The sequence below is a fragment of the Piliocolobus tephrosceles genome, chromosome 4 (genome assembly GCF_002776525.5).
Source record: "Piliocolobus tephrosceles isolate RC106 chromosome 4, ASM277652v3, whole genome shotgun sequence".
Classification (NCBI taxonomy): domain Eukaryota; kingdom Metazoa; phylum Chordata; class Mammalia; order Primates; family Cercopithecidae; genus Piliocolobus; species Piliocolobus tephrosceles.
This window is the reverse complement of record NC_045437.1, coordinates 75,549,926-75,575,133: the sequence shown is the minus strand read 5'-3', so window position 1 is coordinate 75,575,133 and position 25,208 is coordinate 75,549,926. Positions and strand designations below refer to the sequence as shown.

The 25,208-nt window shown below is 40.1% G+C and overlaps 1 protein-coding gene across 1 annotated transcript in view; it reads left to right on the top strand.

Moving 5' to 3' along the window:
* The window catches only part of ARSB (arylsulfatase B), a 223,501-nt gene that overhangs the window by 140,142 nt on the left and 58,151 nt on the right, over positions 1-25,208 (top strand). The window contains exon 6 of the mRNA XM_023214928.3: positions 20,695-20,765. Within this exon, the coding sequence (XP_023070696.2) occupies positions 20,695-20,765 (71 nt within the window). The remainder of the gene's footprint in view (positions 1-20,694; positions 20,766-25,208) is intronic.

Genomic DNA, 25,208 nt, shown 5'->3' with positions numbered 1-25,208 from the left:
CTGGCAGAAGAGATTTCTAAGCAGCAAAGCATTCAAGAGGTTATGTGGGTTCTGTTAAAGGCATTCAGTTTTATAAGGGAAGCAGAGCATGAAAGTTTGGATAATTTGCAGCCTGACAATGTGATGGAAAAGAAAATTCCATTTTCTGAGGAGAAATTCAAGCAGGCTGAAGAAATTTGCATACGTAATCAGGAGCCAAATGTTGATTCCCAAGACAATGGGAAAAATGTCTCCAGGGCATGTCAGAAGTCTTCATGGCAGCCCCTCCTATAACAGCACTGGAGGCCTAGGAGCAAAAAGTGGTTTCAGGGGCCAGGCCTAGGGTACCTGTGCTGTGTACAGCCTACGGACTTGGTGCCCTGTGTCCCAGCCACTCCAGCCATGGCTGAAAGGGGCCAATGTTTCAGAGGGTGCAAGCCGCAAGCCTTGGCAGCTTCCACGTGGTGTTGAGCCTGCTAGTGCACAGAAGTCAAGAATTGGGGTTTGGGAACCTCTGCCTATATTTCAGAAGATGTGTGGAAATGTCTGGATGCCCAGGCAGAAGTTTGTTGCAGGGGTGGGGTCCTCATGGAGAACCTCTGCTAGGGCAGGGCAGAAGGGAAATGTGGGGCCAGAACCCCTACACAGAGTCCCTGCTGGGACACCCCCAGTGGAGCTGTGAGAAGAGGGCCACCATCCTCCAGACCCAGAATGATAGACCCATGACAGCTTGCACGATGCACCTGGAAAAGCCACAGACACTCAATGCCAGTCCGTGAAAGCAGCCAGGAGAGAGATTGTACCCTGCAAAGCCACAGGGGCAGAGCTACTCAAGATCATGGGAACCCACCTCTTGCATCAGTGTGACCTCGATGTGAGACATGGAGTCAAAGGAGATCATTTTGGAGCTTTAAGATTTGACTGCCCCACTGGATTTTGGACTTGCATGGGCCCTGTAGCCCCTTTGTTTTGGCCAATTTCTCCCATTTGGAATGGTTGTATTTACCCAATGTCTGTTTCCTCCTTGTATTTAGGAAATAACTAGCTTGCTTTTGATTTTACAGGCTCATAGGCATAAGGGACTTGCCTTGCCTCAGATGATACTTTGGAATGTGAACTTTTGAGTTAATGCTGAAATGAGTTAAGAGTTTGGGGGACTGTTGGGAAGGCGTGATTGGTTTTGAAATAGGAGGACATGAGATTTGGGAGGGGCCAGGGTAGAATGATATGGTTTGGCTCTCTGTCCCCAGCAGATATCATCTTGAACTATACTCCCATAATTCTCATGTGTTGCGGGAGGGACCCGGTGGCAGGTAATTGAATCATGGGGGCAGTTCCCTCTATACTGTTCTCATGATACTGAATAAGTCTCATGAGATCTGATGGTTTTATCAGAGGTTTCTCCTTTTGCATCTTCCTCATTCTCTCTTTGCCTGCTGTCATCCATGTAAGATGGGACTTGCTCCTCCTTGCCTTCCACCATGATTGTGAGGCTTCCCCAGCCATGTGTAACTGTAGTCCAATTAATCCTGTTTATTTTGTAAATTGTCCAGTCTCAGGGATGTCTTTATCAACAGCATGAAAATGGACTAATATACCCTTCTTGTACCCCCTCACCCTCTTTTGCGTAGTTCTGGCCTGACTCTGCCCTTGGGTGGGTGCCAGCCCTGACTGTTCAGGTCTCAGAGGGTTGTTTCTTCACTTCCCCCAGGATGTAAATAGACCCTGTCTCCTGCTTGTGTCAGGCTTATGCTTTGGTTGATTTTACTTACTTTCTTTATCAATATGGTTTTTAAAGAGAATGTATGAAGGGACTTAAAATTTAGATGGCTACCATTATTCTATGAAAATCTAGAAATTCACATGTTCTTAGGATCTTGTTCCACTTTAAGAAAAACAGCACTAGAAACTATAGATAAAATATTGTACATATGACTTATGAAGTAAAGATGATAGGAACAACAACCAGTAGTCCTGCATGCAAAGACGATGAAGTGACTATCTATCTATGTTTTTATTATTATTATTATTATTATACTTTAAGTTCTAGGGTACATGTGCACGATGTGCAGGTTTGTTACATATGTATACATGTGCTGTGTTGGTGTCCTGTACCCATTAACTCGTCATTTACAATAGGTATTTCTCTTAATGCTATCCCTCCCCTATCCCCCCACCCCATGACAGGCCCCAGTGTGTGATGTTCCCCACCCTGTGTCCAAATGTTCTCATTGTTCAATTCCCACCTGTGAGAGAGAACATGTGGTGTTTGGTTTTCTGTCCTTGCAACAGTTTGCTCAGAATGATAGTTTCCAGCTTCATCCATATACCTACAAAGGACATGAACTCATCCTTTTTTATGGCTGCATAGTATTCCATGGTATATAGATGCCACATTTTCTTAATCCAGTCTCTCATTGATGGACATTTGGGTTGATTCCATGTCTTTGCTATTGTGAATAGTGCCACAATAAACATACGTGTGCATGTGTCTTTATAGTAGCATGATTTATAATCCTTTAGGTATATACCCAGTAATGGGATCGCTGGGTCAAATGGTATTTCTAGTTCTAGATCCTGGAGGAATCACCACACTGTCTTCCACAATGGTTGAACTAGTTTACACTCCCACCAACAATGTAAAAGTGTTCCCATTTCTCCACATCCTCTCCAGCACCTGTTGTTTCCTGACTTTTTAATGATCGCCATTCTAACTGGTGTGAGATGGTATCCCACTGTGGTTTTGATTTGCATTCTCTGATGACCAGTGATGATGAGCAATTTTTCTTGTGTCTGTTGGCTGCATAAATGTCTTCTTTTGAGAAGTGCCTATTCATACCCCTTGCCTACTTTTTGATGGGGTTATCTGATTTTTTCTTGTAAATTTATTTAAGTTCTTTGTAGATTCTGGATATTAGTCCTTTGTCAGATGGGTAGGTTGCAAAAATTTTCTCCCATTCTGTAGGTTGCCTGTTCACTCTGACAGTGGTTTCTTTTGCTGTGCAGAAGCTCTTTAGTTTAATTAGATCCCATTTGTCTGTTTTGGCTTTTGTTGCCATTGCTTTTGGTGTTTTAGTCATGAAGTCCTTGCCCATGCCTATGTCCTGAATGGTATTGTCTTGGTTTTCTTCTAGGGTTTTTATGGTTTTAGGTCTAACATTTAAGTCTTTAATCCATCTGGAATTAATTTTTGTATAAGGTATAAGGAAGAGATGCGGTTTCAGCTTTCTACATATGGCTAGCCAGTTTTCCCAGCACCATTTATTAAATAGGGAATACTTTCCTCATTTCTTGTTTTTGTCAGGTTCGTCAAAAATCAGAAGGTTGGATTTCTGAGGCCTCTGTTCTGTTCCATTGGTCTATATCTCTATTTTGGTACCAGTACCATGCTGTTTTGGTTACTGTAGCCTTGTAGTATAGTTTGAAATTAGGTAGCATGATGCCTCCAGCTTTGTTCTTTTTGCTTAGGATTGTCTTGGCAACGCGGGCTCTTTTTTGGTTCCATATGAACTTTAAAGTAGTTTTTCCCAATTCTGTGAAGAAAGTCATTGGTAGCTTGATGGGGATGGCATTGAATCTATAAATTATCTTGGGCAGTATGGCCATTGTCATGATATTGATTCTTCCTATCCATGAGCATGGAATGTTCTTCCATTTGTTTGTGTCCTGTTTTATTTTGTTGAGCAGTGGTTTGTAATTCTCCTTGAAGAGGTCCTTCACATCCCTTGTAAGTTGAATTCCTAGGTGTTTTATTCTCTTTGAAGCAATTGTGAATGGGAGTTCACTCATGACTTGGTTCTCTGTTTGTCTGTTATTGGTGCATAGGAATGCTTGTGATTTTTACACATTGATTTTGTATCCTGAGACTTTGCTGAAGTTGCTTATCAGCTTAAGGAGATTTTGGGCTGAGACGAGGTTTTCTACATATACAATCGTGTCATCTGCAAACAGGGACTTCCTCTTTTCCTAACTGAATATCCTTTATTTCTTTCTCCTGCCTGATTGCCCTGTCCAGATCTTCCAACACTATGTTGAACAGGAGTGGTGAGAGAGGGCATCCCTGTCTTGTGCCAGTTTTCAAAGGGAGTGCTTCCAGTTTTTGCCCATTCAGTATGATATTGGCTGTGGGTTTGTGATAAATAGCTCTTAGTATTTTGAGATACGTCCCATCAATACCTAGTTTATTGAGAGTTTTTAGCATGAAGGACTGTTGAATTTTGTTGAAGGCCTGTTCTGCATCTGTTAAGATAATCATGTGGTTTTTGTCTTTGGTTCTGTTTATATGATGAATTACGTTTATTGATTTGCATATGTTGAACCAGCCTTGCATCCCAGGGATGAAGCCAACTTGATCTTGATGGATAAACTTTTTGATGTGCTGCTGGATTCGGTTTGCCAGTATTTTATTGAGGATTTTTGCATCGATGTTCATCAGGGATATTGGTCTAAAATCCTCTTTTTTTGTTGTGTTTCTGCCAGGCTTTGGTATCAGGATGATGCTGGCCTCATAAAATGAGTTAGGGAGGATTCCCTGTTTTTCTATTGATTGGAATAGTTTCAGAAGCAATGGTACCAGCTCCTCTTTGTACCTCTGGTAGAATTCTGCTGTGAATCCGTCTGGTCCTGGACTTTTTTTGGTTGGTAGGCTATTAATTATTGCCTCAATTTCAGAGCCTGTTATTGGTCTATTCCAGGATTCAATTTCTTCCTGGTATAGTCTTGGGAGAGTGTATGTGTCCAGGAATTTATCCATTTCTTCTAGAGTTTCTAGTTTATTTGTGTAGAGGTGTTTATAGTATTCTCTGATTGTAGTTTGTATTTCTGTGGGGTCGGTGGTGATATCCCCTTTATCATTTGTTTTTGCGTCTATTTGATTCTTCTCTCTTTTCTTCTTTATTAGTCTTGCTAGCGGTCTATCAATTTTGTTGATCTTTTCAAAAAGCCAGCCTCTAGGCCGGGCATGGTGACTCACACCTGTAATTCCAGCACTTTGGGAGGCTGAGGCGGGCAGATCACAAGGTCAGGAGATCGAGACCATCCTCGCTAACATGGTGAAACTCCGTCTCTACTAAAAATAAATAAATAAATAAATAAATAAATAAATAAATAAATAAATAAATAAATAAATTAGCCGCGTGTAGTGGCAGGCACCTGTAGTCCCAGCTACGGTGGGAACCTGGGAGGTGGAGCTTGCAATGAACCCAGATCACGCCACTGCCCTCCAGCTTGGGCGGCAGAGACTCTGTCTCAAAAAAAAAAAAAAAAAACACAAAAACAAAAAAAAAAAAAACAGCTCCTGGAGTCATTGATTTTGTTTTTTGTTTTTTTGTTTTTTGTTTTTTTGTTTTTGAGACGGAGTCTGGCTGTGTTGCCCAGGCTGGAGCGCAGTGGCCCAATCTCAGCTCACTGCAAACTCCGCCTCCCAGCTTCACGCCATTCTCCTGCCTCAGCCTCCCGAGTAGCTGGGACTACAGGCGCCCGCCACCTCACCCGGCTAGTTTTTTGTATTTTTTGATAGAGACGGGGTTTCACCGTGTTCGCCAGGGAGTCATTGATTTTTTGAAGGGTTTTTTTGTGTGTGTGTCTCTATGTCCTTCAGTTCTGCTCTGATCTTAGTTATTTCTTGCCTTCTGCTATGTGTTTGCTCTTGCTTCTCTAGTTCTTTTAATTGTGATGTTAGGGTGTTGATTTTAGATCTTTCCTGCTTTCTCTTGTGGGCATTTAGTGCTATAAATTTCCCTCTACACACTGCTTTAAATGTGTCCCAGAGATCCTGGTATATTGTGTCTTTGTTCTCATTGGTTTCAATTAACATCTTTATTTCTGCTTTCATTTCGTTATTTACCCAGTAGTCATTCAGGAGCAGCTTGTTCAGTTTCCATGTAGTTGTGTGGTTTTGAGAGAGTTTCTTAATCCTGAGTTCTAATTTAATTGCACTGTGGTCTGAGAGACAGTTTGTTATAATTTCTGTTCTTTTACATTTGCTGAGGAGTGCTTTACTTCAAATCAACAAGAAGAGCTAGCTATCCTAAATGTATATGCACCTAATACAGGAGCACCCAGATTCATAAAGCAAGTTCTTAGAGACCTACGAAGAGACTTAGACTCCCACACAATAATAATGGGAGACTTTAACACCCCGCTCTCAACATTAGACAGAACAAACGAGACAGAAAGTTAACAAGGATATCCAGGACTTGAACTCAGCTCTGCTCCAAGTGGACCTAATAGACATCTGCAGAACTCTTCACCCCAAATCAACAGAATATACATTCTTCTCAGCACCATGTCACACTCATTCCAAAATTGACCACATAGTTGGAACTATCTATGTTTTTAAGTTCAAACTAAATGTTTAAGGAATGCTATATTATTTAATTCTGTAATTTCCCAACCTTTTGGATAAAAGGGCTTCTATCGTACAGTCACGGTGTGGAGTGCTCTGAGGTTGTTTCAGATTGTTTTGTTAGGTGGTTTCACATTCCAGGAAGCTACATCTCATGCCTGATCTCTTCTGTGTTAGTCTGCTGCTTGCCGCAGGGGTGGACATAGAGAGGAAAGCAGCCAGTGTTCGGGGTGAGAGGAGGCACCATGATGCCTCTCTAAGGACAGTTCATGGAAGATCATCACTCATTTTTTTTTTTTATTTAGCGTAGCCCCTGAGTCCCATCATTTGATGGAGGCAAAGCAAATCCCTCTTCTTCTACTTTCTTTGGGACCATGTTTTGATTCTTGTGGCAGAATCCAAGAATATGTTGTGCATCTCTTCAGCATTGGCATTAGTGAAAATCCCCTTGGGACTCTGGCATCTGGTCTTCTCTTTAGTTTCCAATGCTGTTGCCAGTTTTCATCTTTTTGTAATTCTTCGTGGATATTAAAATGGAAATTGGAAGAAAGGCATATTAGTCCCTGAAGTTTATCCTGACATTGACCCAGAAGTCCTACCAATTATTTTTCAGTAATGAATAGGAAAATATTATATTAAGGGTATGATTCAGTGATTTTTGATATTACTTTTTTCTTGAGTAGACTACTTAAAAAACTTAATAAGCCTTCTTAATAAAAATCTACATGAAAAGTATCTTTCCATATATAACTCTAGACCCAGTGAATTAAACTTACCGATTTCCTCACTGAATTTCATCAACATTTTCTAATTTCCATGCCTATACTCTTAATTTATGGTAATATTTGCATGTTGAAATGGCTTTTCAAGAAGCATGGGATGTAAACAAACCAAATGTCACCTGCCCCCCATACACACACACCCTTAACAAAGGAAATAAGTCCTGTAAGGAGTTTCACTGGGATAGTGGTTAAAAATGGGTACTCTTTGATTAGATCTGGTTTAAATCCTGTCTCCTCCGTTAATTACTTGTGCAATCTTTAAGCGTTGATTTCCTTGTGTCAAATGTAGTAATAGTTACATTTATCTGTAACAAATGTAACAAATAACAGCCTATCCTGTAGACACCTATGTGAGGATTTAGTGAGTGTGTTTGAAACATTTAGCACCATGCCTGGAACAATTGTAAGAACTCAGTAGCTGGGAGTGAAGATGATAACAATGATGATGGTGCTTACAAAGGGTTAACAGGTTGGCCATTACCCTGTGGATGTCTTGGTCAGTGTTTTCATTAATAACTGGGGTGTGTTTTTTTTTTCCTTCAAAATTTCTTCTCAGAAAGTATTGTCATTGCTATTTCTAAAAATTTGATACTGCCTTTCAGGGTGTGTCTTTTATGACAGATGGTCAGCAGTTAGTGGTAAAAGAAGTATGGAATGTAATAGCATTTCATTTATTTATGGGAAATGTTTTGTTGCCCCACCCTTCAACTAGTAGGAAAATGAAAATCAAAAACTGGAAACTATTTATAAATGGACAGTGCTGTGATCTCAGTGTCTGAAACTGTAGACTTTTAGAAAATATTTATAGCATATTGGAAACTGGTCACTGGTCAGTGGCTGTCTCCTTGCCCTGTTTTTGTAAGTAAAAATACTCTAGAAAATGTGAAATGTGGGATAAATTTAAACAGAATACTGAAAATATCATCAGAGACAATGATATACGACTTTATAAGTTTTCAAGAGAAGAGGGTGAAGAAAAATGATGAACTTTTATTAATAGAAGCATTTGCAGTTAATAGACATATTTGTTTATGGAGCCTTAAAAATAAACCAAATGAATGGTAACACTATACATTCAAGGAGACACGGAGGCCATGTGTATATTTCACTGCACGGAGGATTTAGCATAGTGGTTACAGAAGGGATTTGGGGGTCAGTCTGCCTGAGTGTCAAACCCAGCCCTATTACCTGCTCAACCATGTGATTGTGTAAGTGACTTCACTGTGCCATGCCAAGCTTGTCTCTACCTCACAGTGCTGAGGGTTGAATGAAATGACACATGTAAAGCATTTCAGATGGTGTGTTGCACATAAAAAGAAGTTCTATCAATACAAGCTACTGTTATCCAAACTAGCCTGGCCAAAACAAACGAAACCCCAAAATAACTAGTTTGGTTGTTATAGGCATGGGTAAAACATGCCAGCTTCACCGGTTTAGAGGTAGATCTTCATCACTAAGTGGCAAATGGTAAACAAGATAGTTCTGTTATTTTCTTCACATAGGTCTTTGTCTACTTACTGCCATAGCTATTAATATGTGCTGGGATGGGGGTAAACATTGTACGGTGGCAATCCTTGAACCATCCCATGGGTGCCTACCTTAAAGAAGCTAATTAGAGAGCTCTGCTTTGTTCCTATCAGCCTGGAGCCCAAGTATTTGCTGTCATAAAAACACCCATTACCTTGGTTCACCTAAAACCAGGACATTTCATAAACTTGTGTGATTATTGTAAAACCATTTATCATTAACACCATCAGTCATTATTTAGAGATTTTTAAGTCACAAATAAAATCAACAGTCTAATAAAGACAGTGTTGCTTATGCAGCTAAACGATACCATCTGCCAAAACCAAAAAATAAGGAAAATACCTAGATAACAGATTGCAATATATATATTTTTAATAATGAGTAGACTGTGTGACTTGACTATATTGACACTGATATTTTTCTAAAAAGAGATTCTTGTATTAGAGAGAACATCATAAAATGTCTTAGAAATTAAAGTTATATCTACCCCCGTGTGTTTCATAAAGGGAGCCCTTGCCAGCGAGAAGAACAGGTAGGAATATTAATGTTTCGTTTTATGTTCATATTATTCTTGTGTCTGTGTTCCAGGTCATAGTCTTTGTGGTTATATTATTTCCATATCTGCAGAATCCAGATCTATGCTTTACAGTAAAAGGGGTTTTGTTGCCTCATGCAATTCTCATAACAACTCTATAATAGATAGGTACTTCCATCTAGATTCTGCTAATGAGAAAAACAACACCCAAGTTTATATAGCCAGTAATTGCTGGAGTTGGGATGCACACCCTGAAAGGCTTTGCTCCCAAAGACAATGCTATACTTCTTATGAGAGAGTGATGTCTTCAGAAATTGGTCAGGAGGAAAGTTCATTTTCTGATGATTGTATGGAAATGAAACTTTGGAGCTGTATGATGTACAGAAGAATCCTGGAATACTATAGTATTTGTAGCATTACCTAAAAATGAATATGTATGTGTGTGTGTGTGTGTGTGTGTGTGTGTGTGTGTGTAGAGAGAGAGACATATAGAAGATAGAAACTAACACATGATGATAGTATAGCAAATAATCAACCTCACAACCATTTTATGGTTCTGATAGGGCCACTATTTATTCTGCAAGATCACAAGCGATCCCAAGAGTTATATTGCTGAAACTGTGTTATGAACATACAACATATACTTTTTCTCCAAACCACTTTGGTATACACACCTTTGTGGAAGAAATTGTGTCATTTTGATAAAGCTTTGTGTTCAAGGTACTAATATTCCTATATGACATATATTAAGATATTGATTATAGGAAGTTATCAACAGATTTCTTAAGATACTTTCTGGGAAACTAGGACTTTTTTTCAAGGAGAAGCCATTATCATTATAGGTGGACTTCTTACCTAAATGTCCTAAAAGCTAGACACCCATCTTTTGCTCTATAGAAAAAAATCAAGAATTTGGAACATGCAATCACATATGGTGACCTCTATAACAAGGCCAGAGAGCAGTGATTCTTAATCTTAGATGTGTGTTATAATCAGATTGCATTTTTGATGAGGGTGCCAAGATAGTTCCATTGGGAAAAAACAGTCCTTCCAAAAACGGTGCTGGGATAACTGGCTATCCACATGCAGAAGAATGAAGTTGAAGAAGCATGACATCAGCCAGATGGTGGACTAGAAGACCCTAGTCCTCTTCTCCCTCAAAAAGACAGACAGAACAATGAATAAACAACTTAATTTTAATGAAAATAACTGAGGAGGAGCACAGCAGTGCACAAGAGAAGTAACAGATACCCTGGTGAGCACAGAAACTTGGGATGGCCACATAGAGAATGGGAAGAAATGCCAGGCCTCCGTTACCCTAACGCCAACTGGAAGCAACTGGGAATGGACTAGGAGGAATGTCTCCCCACTGCAAGGAGGTAAACAAAAGGATCCCAGCAGCCCCATCAACACTGTGGATACCTAGAGACCTGAGCACTCGGGTCCCCTGCAGTCCTCACACGCACTAAGCCTAGCTGAGGGAGCTGCCTGAAGTCCACATGCCTGTGTTCCCCCCAGAGAAGGAGCCGACACTATGACCCACACCCTGTGGCCCACATAGCTCCCATGCTATGCCATCTTGGACTTGGAACTATGGCTGGGTGTGTCTTGCTCTGGGGGCAAGTATGCATGGCTCTCTTTCATCCCTGAGGCTAAGCCACTGATGAACTGCCCCAGCCCAATGGCCTGACATCCCCAAGTCAAGCAACTGTTTTGTGCTTCCCTGTGGGGCCAAGCAGAGGTGGAGCTGCTGCACCTCCCACCACCCTTTCCTCCTCAGGCCAGAGCTGAAGCAGTGTCCTGATTCCTGGGAAATCAGTACTTTGACTGCTCAGAGAAATCATGCCCCTCCAGTGCCTAAGTCAAAGCGGCACGCTGCATCCTAGGGAAATGGTGCCTGGTCCACTCAGAACAGTCATACCTCCTGGACTCAAGCTGAAATCACACATTACTCTCTGGGGAATTGGTGCCCTGGCTGAGCTGAATAGCTATAAATCCCAGGGTTGCGCTGACATGGTATCCTTTGTCCCAGGGAAACCAAGCAGTGGCTGAGCTGAGACACCCCATCCTGCAGGCCAAACAACTCTAGTGTCCTTCCTTCCTGGGGCTGTACTAGCCTCCTGAAGTCTGAGCTGCTGAGACACCCCTCTCTCTGGTGAGTGGAGTCATTGCTGTGCTGCTCCTTGTTTTCCAGGGCCCGAATAACAACTGTGTTCTGTCATTCTAGGGTACAGCATATTTCTCTGCAGAAACCTGACAAGCTGGGAGGGAAGTGGATGACGTATTCAAAGTACCAAAGGAAAAAAATGGTCAGCTAAGAATGGGATGCCCAGAAAATCTACCCTTCAGAAATGAGGGAGAAAGAAAGTCTCTCAGACAAACAAAAACTGAAGGAATTCATCACCACTAGACTAGCTTTACAAAAAACACTCAAGTGAGTCCTATATCTGGAAGAGAAAAGATGATAATCATTCTCATGAAAACATACACAAGTGTAAAACTCACTGGTAGACCAGATACATAAAGGAGAAAGAGAAAAGACTAAAACCTTGTTACTACAGAAAGCCACCAAACTGCAATGATCTCAAATATCTTTCCTGACCACAATGAAACCAATAACAAGAGGAACTTTTGAAACTGTACAAACACATGGAAATGGAAATTAAACATGTTCCTGAATGGTCAATGGGTCAATAAAGGAATTAAGAAGGAAAATTTTAAAGGTCTTAAAACAAATGAAAATAGAAATACAGCATATCAAAACCCTATGGGATACAGCAAAAGCAGTGTTAAAAGGAAAATGTATAGCAATAGATGCCTACATCCAAAAACTAGAAAGATTTCCAATAAGCAGCCTAGCAATGCATCTCAAGGAACTAGAAAAGCAAGAACAAGCCAAATCCAAAATTAGTAGAAGGAAAGAAATAATGATGAAAACAGAAATAACCAAAATTCACACTAAAAAAATACAAAAAGATCAATGAAATGAAAAGTTGTTTTTTGGAACAAGTAATAAAACTGACAAATAATTAGCTAGATGAATCAAGAATGTAAATGGTCCAAATAAAATCACAAACAAAAAAGGAGATGTTGCAACTGATACCATAGAAATACAAGTGATCATGAGAGACTATTATGAACAACCATATGCCAACAAATTGGAAAATCTAGTGGAAATGGATAAATTCATGTATACATACAACCTGCCAAGATTGAACCAAGAAGAAATAGGAAACTTCAATAGACCAATTATAAGTAATGAGATTGAATCTTATAATAAAAAGTCTCCCATCAAAGAAAATCCCAGGACCTGATTACTTCATTGCAGAATTCTACAAAACATTTAAAGAACTAATAACAATTCTTCTCAAACTCTTCCAGAAAATTGAAGAGAAGGTACTTCTTCTAAACTTATTCCACAAGACCAGCATTATGCTGATACCAAAACCAGACACGGATAAAACAAGAAAAGAAAACTTTAGGCCAGTATCCCCAATGAATATAGATGCACAAAGCCTCAACAAAATGCTAGCAAACTGAATCCAGCAACACATTAAAAAGATTGTTCACGGCCAGGTGTGGTGGCTCATGCCTGTAATCCTAGTGTTTTGGGAGGCCAAGGCAGGAGGAGGATCACTTGAACCCAGGAGTTCAAGACCAGCCTGGGCAACACAGGGAGATCCCGTCTCTGCAAAAAATGTAAAAATTAGCCAGGCATGGTTGCGTGCTCCTATAGCCTAGGTACTAGGGAGGCTGAGATGGGAGGATGGCTTGAGTCTGGGAGATTGAGACTGCAATGAGCCATGATCAAGCCACTGTACTCCAGTCTGGGCAACAAAACGAGACCCCATCTCAAAAACTAAAAATAAATAAATAAAAATAAATTTAAAAGACCGTTCACCACGATCAAGTGGAATTTATCCCAAAGTTGCAAGAATGATTCAACATATACAAATCCATAAACATGATACATCACATCAACAGAATGAAATATAAAAACCGTATGATCATCTCAATAGTTACATAAAAAGGATTTGATACAGTTCAACATCGCTTCATAATCAAAACACTCAACTAATTAGGTACAGAAGGACCACACCTCAACACAATAAAGGCCATGTATCATAAGCCCATAGCAAACATCACACTGAATGGGAAAAAGTTGCCAGCCTTTCCCCTAACATCTGAAACAAGACAACGATGCTCACTGTCACCACTTTTGTTCAACAATGTAATGGAAGTCCTAGCCAGAGCAATAAGGCAATAGAAAGAAATAAAGGGCCTCCAAATTGGAAAGGAGGATGTCAAATTGTCCCTGTTTGCAGATGATATCATCGTATATATAGAAAACCCTAAAAGCTCTACCAAAAAACTCTTGCAACTGATAAACAAATTCAGTAAAGTTGCAGGATACAGAATCAACATACGGAAATCAGTAGCATTTCTATATGCCAGCAACAAACTAGCAGAAGAGAACACACAAAAAATGAAAAGATATCTCGTATTCATAGATTTGTAGAATACATATTGAGAAAATGATCTTACTACCGAAAGCAATCTACTGGAGTCAATGCAATCCCTATCTAAATACCGATAACATTCTCAACAGAAGTTTAAAAATCCTCGAATTTGTATGGACCCACAAAAGACCCTATAGCCAAAGCAATCCTGAGTGAAAAGAACGAAGTTGGAGGCATCACACTGCCAGGTTTCAAAACATACTACAAAGCTATAGTAACGAATACAGCATGTTACTTGTGTAAAAACAGATTTGTATACCAATGCAACAAAATAGAGAACTTATAAATAAATTCGTGTATTTATAGCCTACTGATTCTTGACAAAGGCACCAAGAACATTTATTGAGGAAGAGAGAGTCTTTTCAATAAATGGTGCTGGGAAAATTGGATATCCATATGCATAAAAATGAAACCAAACCCCTGTCTCTTACCATATATAAAAGTCAACTCAGAATGGGTTAATGACTTAAATATAAGACGTGAAGCTATGAAACTTCTGAAAGAAAACATTGGAGAAATGCTTCAGAACATTGGTCTGGGCAAAGATTTTTTGGAGAAGACCTCAAAGGCACAGGCAACAAAAGCAAAAAGAGACAAATGGGATTATATCAAACTAAAATCTTCTGCACAGCAAAGGAAACAATCAACAGAGTGAAAAGACAGCCTGCATAATGGGAGAAAATATTTGCTAACTCTTCATTCAACAAAGGATTAATATCCAGAATATATAAGGAACTGAAACAATTCAACAGAAAAACCCCCCAAATAATCCAGTTTAAAAATGGGTAAATGAGCTGAATAGACACCTCTCAAAATAAGAAATACAAATGGCTAGTAGATTTATTTTTTTAAATGTTCAACATCACTAATCATGAGAGAATGCAAATTTAAAACCACAATGAGATATCATCTCAACCCGGTTAGAATGACCATTATCAAAAAGTTAAAAAATAACAGATCCTGTCAAGGTTGTAGAGAAAGGGGAACTCTTCTCCACCATTAGTGAGACTGCAAATAAATCTAGCCATTGTGGAAAACAATATGAAGGCTCCTCAAAAAACTAAAAATAGAACTACCATATAATCCAGCAATCCCATTACGGGCAAAGGAAATGAAATCAGTATATCAAGGAGATATGTACACTCCCATATTTATTGCAGTACTATTCACAATACCCAAGATATAGAATCAACTTAAGAGTCCATCAGCGGGTGAATGAAGAAAATATGGTATATATACACAATGGAATACTCTTTAGCCATAAAACAAAATGAAATCCTATCATTCGCAGTAACATGGATGAAACTAAAGGTCATTATGTTAAGTGAAATAAGCCAGGCACAGAAAGATAAATACCACATGTTCTCATACATGGAAGCTAAAAAACGTTGATCTCATAGAAGTAGAGGGTAGAGTAGTGTTTTTCCTGGGGGTTGGGAAGGGTAGGGGAGAGGAGAATAGCCAAAGGTTAGTTAATGGATATAAAAGTACAGTTAAATAGGAGGAATAAGTTCTAGTGCTCTATAGCACTATAGGGTGACTACAATTAACAACAATTTATTATATATTTTTGAATAGCTTCAAGAGTGAATTTTGAATATTCTCAAACAGAGAAATGATAAATATTTGAGGTGATGATTATGCTAATTACAGACTTATCATTACACATTGTACACGTATCTTGAAATATACTGTAGCCCATAAATATGTATATTTATGTGTCAATTAAACATAATAAAAGCAAAAAAAAAAAGAAAATGAAGTTGGATCTCTACCTCACAGCATACACAAAAATTAACTTAAAATGGATCATAGACCTACATGTAAAAACTAAAACTATAAAACTCTTAGAATAAAACTCAGGAGTAAAGCTTTGTGAGCTTGGGTCAGACAGTAGTTTCTTAGATAAAAGCAACACAAGAGAAAATACATAAGTTGAACTACATCATAATGCAAACTTTTATTCTCAAAATGATGTTCTCAAGGAAGGGAAAAGTCAACCCACAGAATAGGAGAAAATATTAGCAAGTCACGTATCTGATAAGGGACTTGCAAATAGAATATATAAAGAATTCATGCCACTCAACCATAGAAAGACAAATAAAATATGAGCAAATGATCTGAGTAGACATTTCTCCAAAGAAGATATATAAATGGCAAATACATACATGAAAAAATGCTCAACATCATTAATTATTAGGAAAATGCAAATCAAATCACAATGAGATATCACTTTATACCAACTAGAATGGCTACATTCAAAAAGACACATTAATAAGTGTTGTCAAAGATGTGGAGAAATTGAAACACTTATTATTCCTGGTGAGAGTGTGAAATGGTGCCGCTGCTTTGGAAAATTGGCAAGTCCTCAAAATGTTACAGAGTTACCATATGACCCAGCAATTCCACTCCTAGTTATAGACCCAAGAGATATGAAAACAAATGCCCACACAAAAACTTGTACATGAATGTTCATAGTAGGATTATTCGTAATAGCCAAATATTGAAAACAGTCCAAATATTAACTAAATAGGTAAAGAAAATGTGATATCTTCAAACAATGGGATATTATTCAACCATATAAAGGAATGAAATATTTGATGCATGCTACCACATCGATGACTTTGAAAACATTATGCTAAGTGAAAGAAACCAGTCACAAAAGGCCACGTATTGTATGGTTCCAGTTATATGAAATGTCCAGAATAAGCAAATCTGCAGAGACAGATTAACGATTGGCTAGGGCTCGGGAGGGGAGTGGAGTAGAAAATGAAGAATGACTGCTAATGGGTACGATATTTCTTTTGGGAGGATAAAAATGCTCTAAAATTAGACTGTTGATGATTGTGCAACCATGTGAATATACCAAAAACATTTAACTGTGCATTTTAAATGGGTGATTGTATGGTTTTAAAATTATACTTCAATAAAGCTAAGTTTGAGTACTTTTATAAATCTTTATGCTGATGCTGAAACTCAGACCAATGAACTCAATCTCCTGGGATTGAACCTATGCATCAATATTTTTTAAGAGTTCTCCAGGTGATTGCATTGTGCAGCCAAGGTTGAGACTCATTATGTTTGAATCAGCCCTAATCCAAATAAGTTTTTAATTTAAGAGACTCCAAAAGAGTTGAGATCCCATGTGGAAGGACTCTGGGAGACTTCCTCAAACCATGATACTACAAGTGTGGTCCTGAGATCAGCAGCATCAATATCACCTGGGAAACTGCTAGAAATGCAGATTATTGGGCCCCATTCAGTTCAAGTACATCAGGGTCCACAGTTTAACAAGCTCCCCAGATGATTCATATGTACGTTAAAGTTTGGGAAGCATTGCTTAGGAGCAGCAGTTCCCACGCTTGGCTGCACATTGGAATCACCTAAAGAGTCCAAAAGTACCGACGCCTGGGTTCCACCGCCAGTGATCTTACGGGTATGAGATGCAGCCTGTGCATCTGGGGTTTAAAAGCTTCCCAGGTGATTCTAATGTGCAGCAAAGTTTGAGAATGCGTACTGTAAAAAACAGGATACTTAATGGCAAATAAGATGGTTAATAAAATTTTCTTATTTTGTTTTTAACAGAAGGATAGAGGAACATGCATAAGAAAGCGAAGATTATTGATGTCAAAAATGTCCAGAGAAGTGAGGAAGGGATGGGAGTGAGACAACAATGGAAAACCTTTGCCCTAAAAAAGAAAAAGGAAAACTAAAAACAACCCACCACACACCAGGCGTTTTCCTTCTAAATGCAAGAGGGGGATCTTTCATATATTATTGGAGACTACTCAAATTTAAGTGGCCAAGAATCTGTGGGTTCTTAAGAGGGTTTTAAAATTATGCTGAAAATATGTGGGTATTTACTGAACTTTCCTGTCTGAATTTATAAAGAGAAAGTTTATTAATATGGTGGTGAACATTTCTTCCAAAGCTGTGTACCCATGTCCAGCTTCTTCGGTCTGGGGAAATGTTAACTCCTCAGTAGACAGTGGGCCCTGCGCAGTGTCTGGGGCATGCTCTTCCTGTATGTGGCGTTCAGCCCTGAGGATTCTCCTCCCCAACAATCGGCCACGTCTCTCTGATGACCATTGTCTCTGCCATTTACTGGTCTTTTCAAAATTATGACTCTAAAATATCTCCTAGGCAAAATTATGAGGCTTTCAGAGTTAGCTTTGAGATTTCCCAATTCGTCACCTACCCCTTCCCCTCCTTCCCACAAGCTCCATTTCTGTCCCATGCCCCCAGATTGTCTTCTGCAGGTGACTTGAACCCACCTTCTTGGTTGCAGTATCAGTACATTGTACCCGTGTCTGCACTGAAATTAACCATGCAGTTTCTGTACCTTCTTGAGTTGATGTGTGTGTGTGTGGTGGGGTGGGTGGGGGGGGGGTATAATTACTTAATTGAATCTGTGTTAATAACGTGTTAACTATTAATGGAAACCCACAGTCCCTCTCTACCTCCCCCTCGGGAAGTCCCTAATGGTGTTTGGTCATTGTTTCAATCACTTGTCACATACTGTGTTTTCTTGGCCCATATCTCTAACCACATCCTTATCAAAATATTCTGATGCGTGCATTTGAAAAGTAGAATCACAACATACTTAAGATAGTTGGAGGGTTTGGCTCCTATTTGCATCACAATGATTCTGCCTATGAAAATTTTCCCTAACAAACAGTCAACTAGGATTATATACAACCTGTGGTTTCAAAAAATCATCTCATCTTATTAAATTTTCGTATTTAAAATACCTGTGACTCTTCTGAATAATGAAAAAATGTCATGAATGAAGAATATGTATATAAACTGTCTCTAAAGTTATTAGGAAAATATTTTTATTTAACTGTGCCTAATGTTTGGGGGTATTACAGTGAACTCTACTTTTAAAGATGAGTAGTTATATATTAATATATTGGCCCTGAAATTTTTGAGTTTTCACCCTATAGTCCAGAAAAAGCCTTTATTTTTAATAGTTGCCCTAAAATTTTAACACGAAAGTTTTAGTTAGCTAAATCTAAATTTAATCAGTAGCTTTACCCCACTTCCAAACAATATGAAGACTTTAAAAGGCTTTTATTCTGATTTCCTTTCCTTGCTTGCTATTATTTTCCAGGATTTTAACTCTGTTTGCTTGGTTCTATTTGTTTGTTTGTTTTACGACAGAGTCTCACTTTGTCATCCAGGCTGGAGTATAGTGGTGTGATCATAGCTCACTAGAGCCTTGAACTCCTGGGCTCAAGGGATCCCCTTGCCTAGCCTCCTGAGTTGCTGGGACTACAGGCATGCACCACCATGCTCAAATTATTATTATTAGTAGTAGTGGTAGTACAGACCGGGTCTCAGTATGTTGCCCAAGCTTGTCTCAAACTCCTGGCTGGCCTCAAGGGATCCTCCCATCTCAGCCTCCCAAAGTGCTGGGATTATAGGCATGAGCCATTGTACCCGGCTTACTTGCTTGGTTTTAAATCCACAAATTAGACATCATCATCATTCTATTTAGATTTTCTCATATTTACCATTTTCTTTACATGTCATTGCTACTTCCATTCAGAGCTTCTGAGATCAAACTCTAGTTCCTGGCATTTTGGACTGGTTGATAGTCTCCAGGATATTCAGGCAGTTAAGTGCCTCCAAAAGAAAATGAGAAAAGAAAGATCCTGGGAAATATGCCTTACCCCTACCCCTGCAGTGCTGCCACTGCTGTCCCAGGAGCGTGGGCACCCCTGAGTATCTCCCTTCCACTCTCTCTGATCACTGTGTTTTATGGAGTAGAGGGGGCAATGATATCTTATAGAATACTGAAGTTAAAGATGCTCAGTTTAAGGAGCTGTCATTTAGTCTGAGATCGTGTCTTTCCTACCTTTTTTGCTGTTAACTTTATTGTATAACATAATGGTGATGGTAGTTGAAGTTTGTTATTTTGTTTTGCTTTAAATTAATTAATTAAGATTAGTTTTTACATTTCCTTACTTGGCAAATACAAAGTTGTGAATCACAACCCAGAGATTTTGAAATTGTATTGGGTATTGAAATCCCAAACCACTGCTATAAACAGCTAGCTGTGAGTTTGGGGTGTGGACATTGGGACACGTGAAACCATGTCTTGGTTACGTCAAGAGCCTTATTGATTATTTAGATTATGTATGAATCCTGTGGTAACAGTACTTTGCAACCTTTAGTACTTAGCTGAACTGTATTGGATCAGGGAGTCCTCAATACGCCCTCAATGATTTACATTGTTTTTAGCTACTTCCGTAAGGCTGAGTCTATACTAGCAAAATGACCTGGGTGCTTAATGTGCTCCCTACATACATCTGGTGATGTTTGTGCTCTCCATTTTTTAAGAACACTGCTTTGAGAGTCACACAACCCAATATTCTACCAATAACTTACTAAGTACCTTCATCATTTGTAAGAAGAGGGGGTTGAACTAAGCGATCTCCAAGTCACTTTTCTGCACAAATGTAGGTGGTGATTGTATTTGTGTGTACGCATTTTTTTAAAGCCTTAAAGAGATCTAGGTATTTCTCATGTATTTATATTAAATCTAAGATCCATGTTGCAAATTTGGATGTGGAGGACATTAATTTTTCTGATGTAGGTTACTCTTTAAGAGGCATGTTGCATCTGTAATATTGGTGCCACCACTTTGGCAGATGCAGTTTCTTCATTTACTTATAAGTGTTCCGTCTGAAGTCTACATAAGGTGACTTGAGTTCTCATTTCTCTGGTGTAAAAAAATGGTCATGTTTAAATAAGGCCACAATATTTATTTCAAAGGGTCCCAGAGTCATTTTTTTTAAATAGCATCGTTTGCTTGACACATAGACAAATGATGACTACTTGAAGATGCACCAGCCGTGATTGTGGAGACCTCCAAGTTCATGACAGAGTTGTTAACTGGCAGGTTTGTTATTTCCTATAAGTACAAGGAAGGGAAGTGTTAAAATAACTCGTGCCCATTAGAGAGAGGAAATTAATATTCCCTTAAAAATTGTTTTCCAGTGAAGGAAGCCCATCCCCCAGAATGGAGCTACTGCATAATATTGACCCGAACTTCGTGGACTCTTCGCCGTGTGAGTACCAGTGCGTTGCTACTAGATTAAATCTCATTGGCCCACCAAGGTGGTTTGATTACCTAGTGTGTCTCCAGCCTAGCTTTCTCTTTTTTCCTGAGTTGCTATAAAGCTAAACAGTTCTTCAGGACACACATTCCACTCATCTCAGAGGGCAGTGTGCTGTGAAAGGAACACCAGCTTATGAAACAAGAAAGGTGAATTCTATTCTTGCTCTGCCACTTACTAGCCTTTAAGCCATTAAACTCTTCCTGCCCCAGCCTTCCCCATTTACAAAAGAAGAACTCATGGCATCTCTGAGGCTCCTTCTCACTGTAGACGTCACGTTGCTGCCCTGTTCTTACCTGAGAGCTCCAGAGCCGCCTGCCAGAGAACTCACAGTCCAAGTCCAATAAACCACAGTTGGGTTCCAGCGTAGTGTGAGCAACCACATTATCTGATTGGGCCGGTCAGGTACTGCCCAACACCTGCTGGGTGTCACAGGTGTGACTTTCCTAGCAGTCCTGGAAGTGATTCCGCTTGATCCTGCCTCCTGCCTAAATTAACCTGTAAAGAGCCCTACCATTTCCTTCAGGGCAGGCAGGCATGCATGTAGTGCTTCCGGATCACAATGGACTGTAATAGGCCTGTATAAATACCATGCGAGTGGCCCTAATGCCCTCAGCATTGTGAGTTTGGGCCTAGAAAGCCTTAGCAATTAGACCCTTTGCCCAGCTTTCATCATAATGCTCATCTTGCAAACAGTGCCCTTCTATTCCCTTATTCATATGGGGGGCTCCCATCCACTCCTTTCTGGACATACTGCTGCCCCCTTAGTTCAGGCTGTCCTTACTTCTTTGTTTTTTCCAAACTGTATTATAGCTCGCCACAAAATATTCTTGCTCAGAGATTCCTGCTCAGAGAATTACCCCATAGTCATTCTAAATGTGTCACCGGGCACTCAGGTCCCACTTGCCTGGCCAACCTCACTCCAGGCGCTCCTTGTCATGTTCTCATCTCCTAGACACTTGTCATCTCCAGGCATGCAGGTCATCATACTGTCATGAATATGCTTTTCCCTATGCCTGAAACACGTTTTCCCTACCTCTCTACAGTCTCTCTCATCCCTTAAAAACCCGGCCCCATGCCCCCTCTGTGAATGCTTTCCAGAGCCCCAGAAGAAGCAGTCACTCCTTCCTGTGTGCGTGTGTCCCCATGTACCATCTCTCACATGTTCGTGTTTGTGCCTGCATTTCCAAGCTGAGAACTCCTGGAAGTCAGCATTTCTTGTATTTTTTTATCCTTGTCAGTTAACACAAATACTGGGCACTTGCTAGGCACTCAGTAATGATTGCTTGATGACTCAGTAGACAATTGGAGAGTTGAGATGCAATAAAGACCAAGTGGATACATTAAGACCTGGACAGGAAAGGGCCCTGAGACAGGCGAGAATGGCTACGTCATGGAGAAATTTCTATTTCTTTTGGAGTAAATCCATGTCAATGAGAGAGGCAAGGGGAAGGTTTGAGCCCTAAGGACTGTAAGAACAGTCTAGATTTGTGCTGTCCAGTATGGTAGCCACAGGCCACATGTGGCTGTTGGGTACTTAAAATGTGGCTAACTGTGGATTGAGATGTGCTGTGAGTAGAATATGCACATCAGATTTTGAAGAGTTAGTACACCTATGTATTATATGCATACAATATTATAGATTTATTATTTGGTGAAAGGATAATACTTTGGATATATTGAATTAAATGTATTGTTAATGTTTTACTTGTCTCCTCTTTTCTTAATGTGGCTAATAGAAAATTTAATTTTAATTAACTTACATATGTGACTTGCATTATATTTCTATTGGCCTAAAAACCTCTTCTAGAAGGTGCTAGAAAGTAAGTTGATCAGCTGAGCTGATCACAAAGCTGTGACTAGTTACTGTGAGGCTACATCAATGGCTCCTAAACTTTTCTCTAACCCAGTACACCTAAGAGATACGTTTCAGTCACATCAAAATCTCTAAGGGTGGCTGGAAAAGAATACTGGGGAGGCGGGAATGGCTTTAAAACTTTCTGAGTAATTTAATGCACTGCAAAGCCCAGTATAACCTAGGTCTAGGGGATATGTGGAATATGCCACCCACATTATAATGGTTAGAAATGTCTTCACCTGCTAAATTCCACCTACAAATGAAAAACCTTAAGACCCCTCACTCACTAAGCTGTATTTTCATTTGGCATTTGAAGTAGGAGCTTGGGAACTATACTCCTATGTGATATGGTTGGGATTTGTGTCCCACCCAAATCTCATTTTGAATTGTAATCCCCAATGCTGGAGGAGGGGCCTGGCAGGAGGTGACTGCATCATGGGCGTGGATTTCCCCCTTGCTGTTCTGGTGATATTGAGTGAGTTCTCATGAGATCTGGTTGTTTGAAAGTGTGTAGCACCTCCCGCTTCGCACTCTTCCTCCTGCTCCAGCCATGTAGGATGTGCCTGCCTCCCCTTCTCCTTCTGCCATGATTATAAGTTCCTGAGGCCTCCCCAGCCATGATTCCTGTACAGTCTATGGAACCCTGAACCAATTAAACCTCTTTTCTTTATACCTAGTCTCAGGCAGTTCTTCATAACAATGCAAGGACGGACGAATACACTATCACCACAGCACTGCGCGCTCCAGGTTCTTGGTGCAACTTGCTGTGCTTTCTCCTGTCTTACCTAAAGGGCCCTAGCAAAATAACAGCACAGGCAAAAGGTTTCTCCAGTGTAAAAGTTGGTAAGAGTGTGGAAATTAGAATAGAAAATTTTCTTAATCTTGCCACCCATAGACTGTAAGGACATTTACTTCTCTTGGACTCAGTTTCCTACATATTATGTGGAGGACTTATAAGACCCAGTACGGTGGCCCCAAATTTAGGGATCCTCTTTGGCCTTCTGCTGCTCTTTCTCCCCTCTCTGGAGCCCATCCAGGCCTTCAAGTTGGCTTCCTCGCCAGCTTGGGATTCCTGCTCTGACTCCTGCAGATAACGAAGGACATTGTCGGCTCTTGCAAGCACATAGAACCACTTCACTGTTGCTTCATACACACAGGGCGTTCTCTGCTATCTGCGCCTGCAGGTAGCAAGGTGCGACCCACCTCCTCACACATGGCAATTCCATGGGCCTTTTCTGCCCAGTTTTTATATTCACTTCACTCTACTGAGAGGCAGAAGCAGAAAAAAGAAGAGCTAGCTGTCTTTGGGTGCCTGGTCCTTTTTAGGATGATGATACAAGCCCATTTCCTTTTCTATGCAATTCATTTATGAGGAAAAATTAAATCCAGCTATAAAAAACATGTACTTAGAGGACAGCTAAGTCTGGATATCATATTCATAGAGCACAGAGGCTTTTGTGGAGTAAAGTCAGAAAGCAGCCAATCTCAGGTGTAAACTAAGGATTAAGAATGGAGTCAGTGTTATCACAGAAGCATTTCTGTGGTTTCTCACTCCAGCTCTTCTCAGATCATTGGTGCTTACTGCGGGACAAGAAGGTAGCGTTCCACCTCCACCTTCCCTAAAGCCACTTCGTCAGTTTCCTCACCTGTGGAGTAAAGAAGGAATTAAATGATCTGCAAGGTCCCTCTGGCTTCAGTGTTCTGTGGGTCTCTACATGAATGGGACCTCAAAGGAGCAAATCTGCTGACTCTGCTTCTCTCCTTTTTCTGCCTGCTAGAAGTAGTGTGTCCATTGATAAGCAGTGATGTTGCCAAAGGCATGGTTATAAATAGATGAACACAAGTGAAAATGCTAGAAACATTATATGCACTAGAGGAATTTGAATTATTTTATGAGTTTCTTATTACTACATCCTGGCCACCTTTCTGATCTCTGTTCTAAAACATCACTGCATCAATCCGCTTTTCTATCTCCTCTTTCCCTTAGTGGGTCATCCTGGGGTTTGTTGACCAATGTCTCCTCTGATTCTGAATCATACGAATAGGCGTTAGGCACTTCCCAGGAGATTTCTGCCTTCTGCCTAGCACCACATGCCCCCAGAAGCTGGCTTCTTGGATTTCAGCAGCTACACCTCCCCTGTCCCCTGCCAACACACATCCCATTCCCCTAGTCAAATTATGGGGTGCCCAGAGACCCATCCTAGTGGTGGAGTCAGGACTTTTTTCACGGTCACATACCCATGGTAGGTTGTGGCTTGGATACTAACAGTAAAATACTCAAAGATTGGCACAAAATATTGATACATGTACACATTCACAGAGAAACATGCACACACACCAGGGGTCACCAAATCTCTCGCAGAGCAGGAGATTCACCATTCTGCAGTAAAGCATAAAGTCTCAAGGATGCATACATAAATTACACCATTAGGATGAGGATGACTACAGTTTAAAACATAAAAGAAATAAAGAAAAGGAGAGATAGTGGAAGAAGGAAGGAAGGAAGGAAGGAAGGAAGGAAGGAAGGAAGGAAGGAA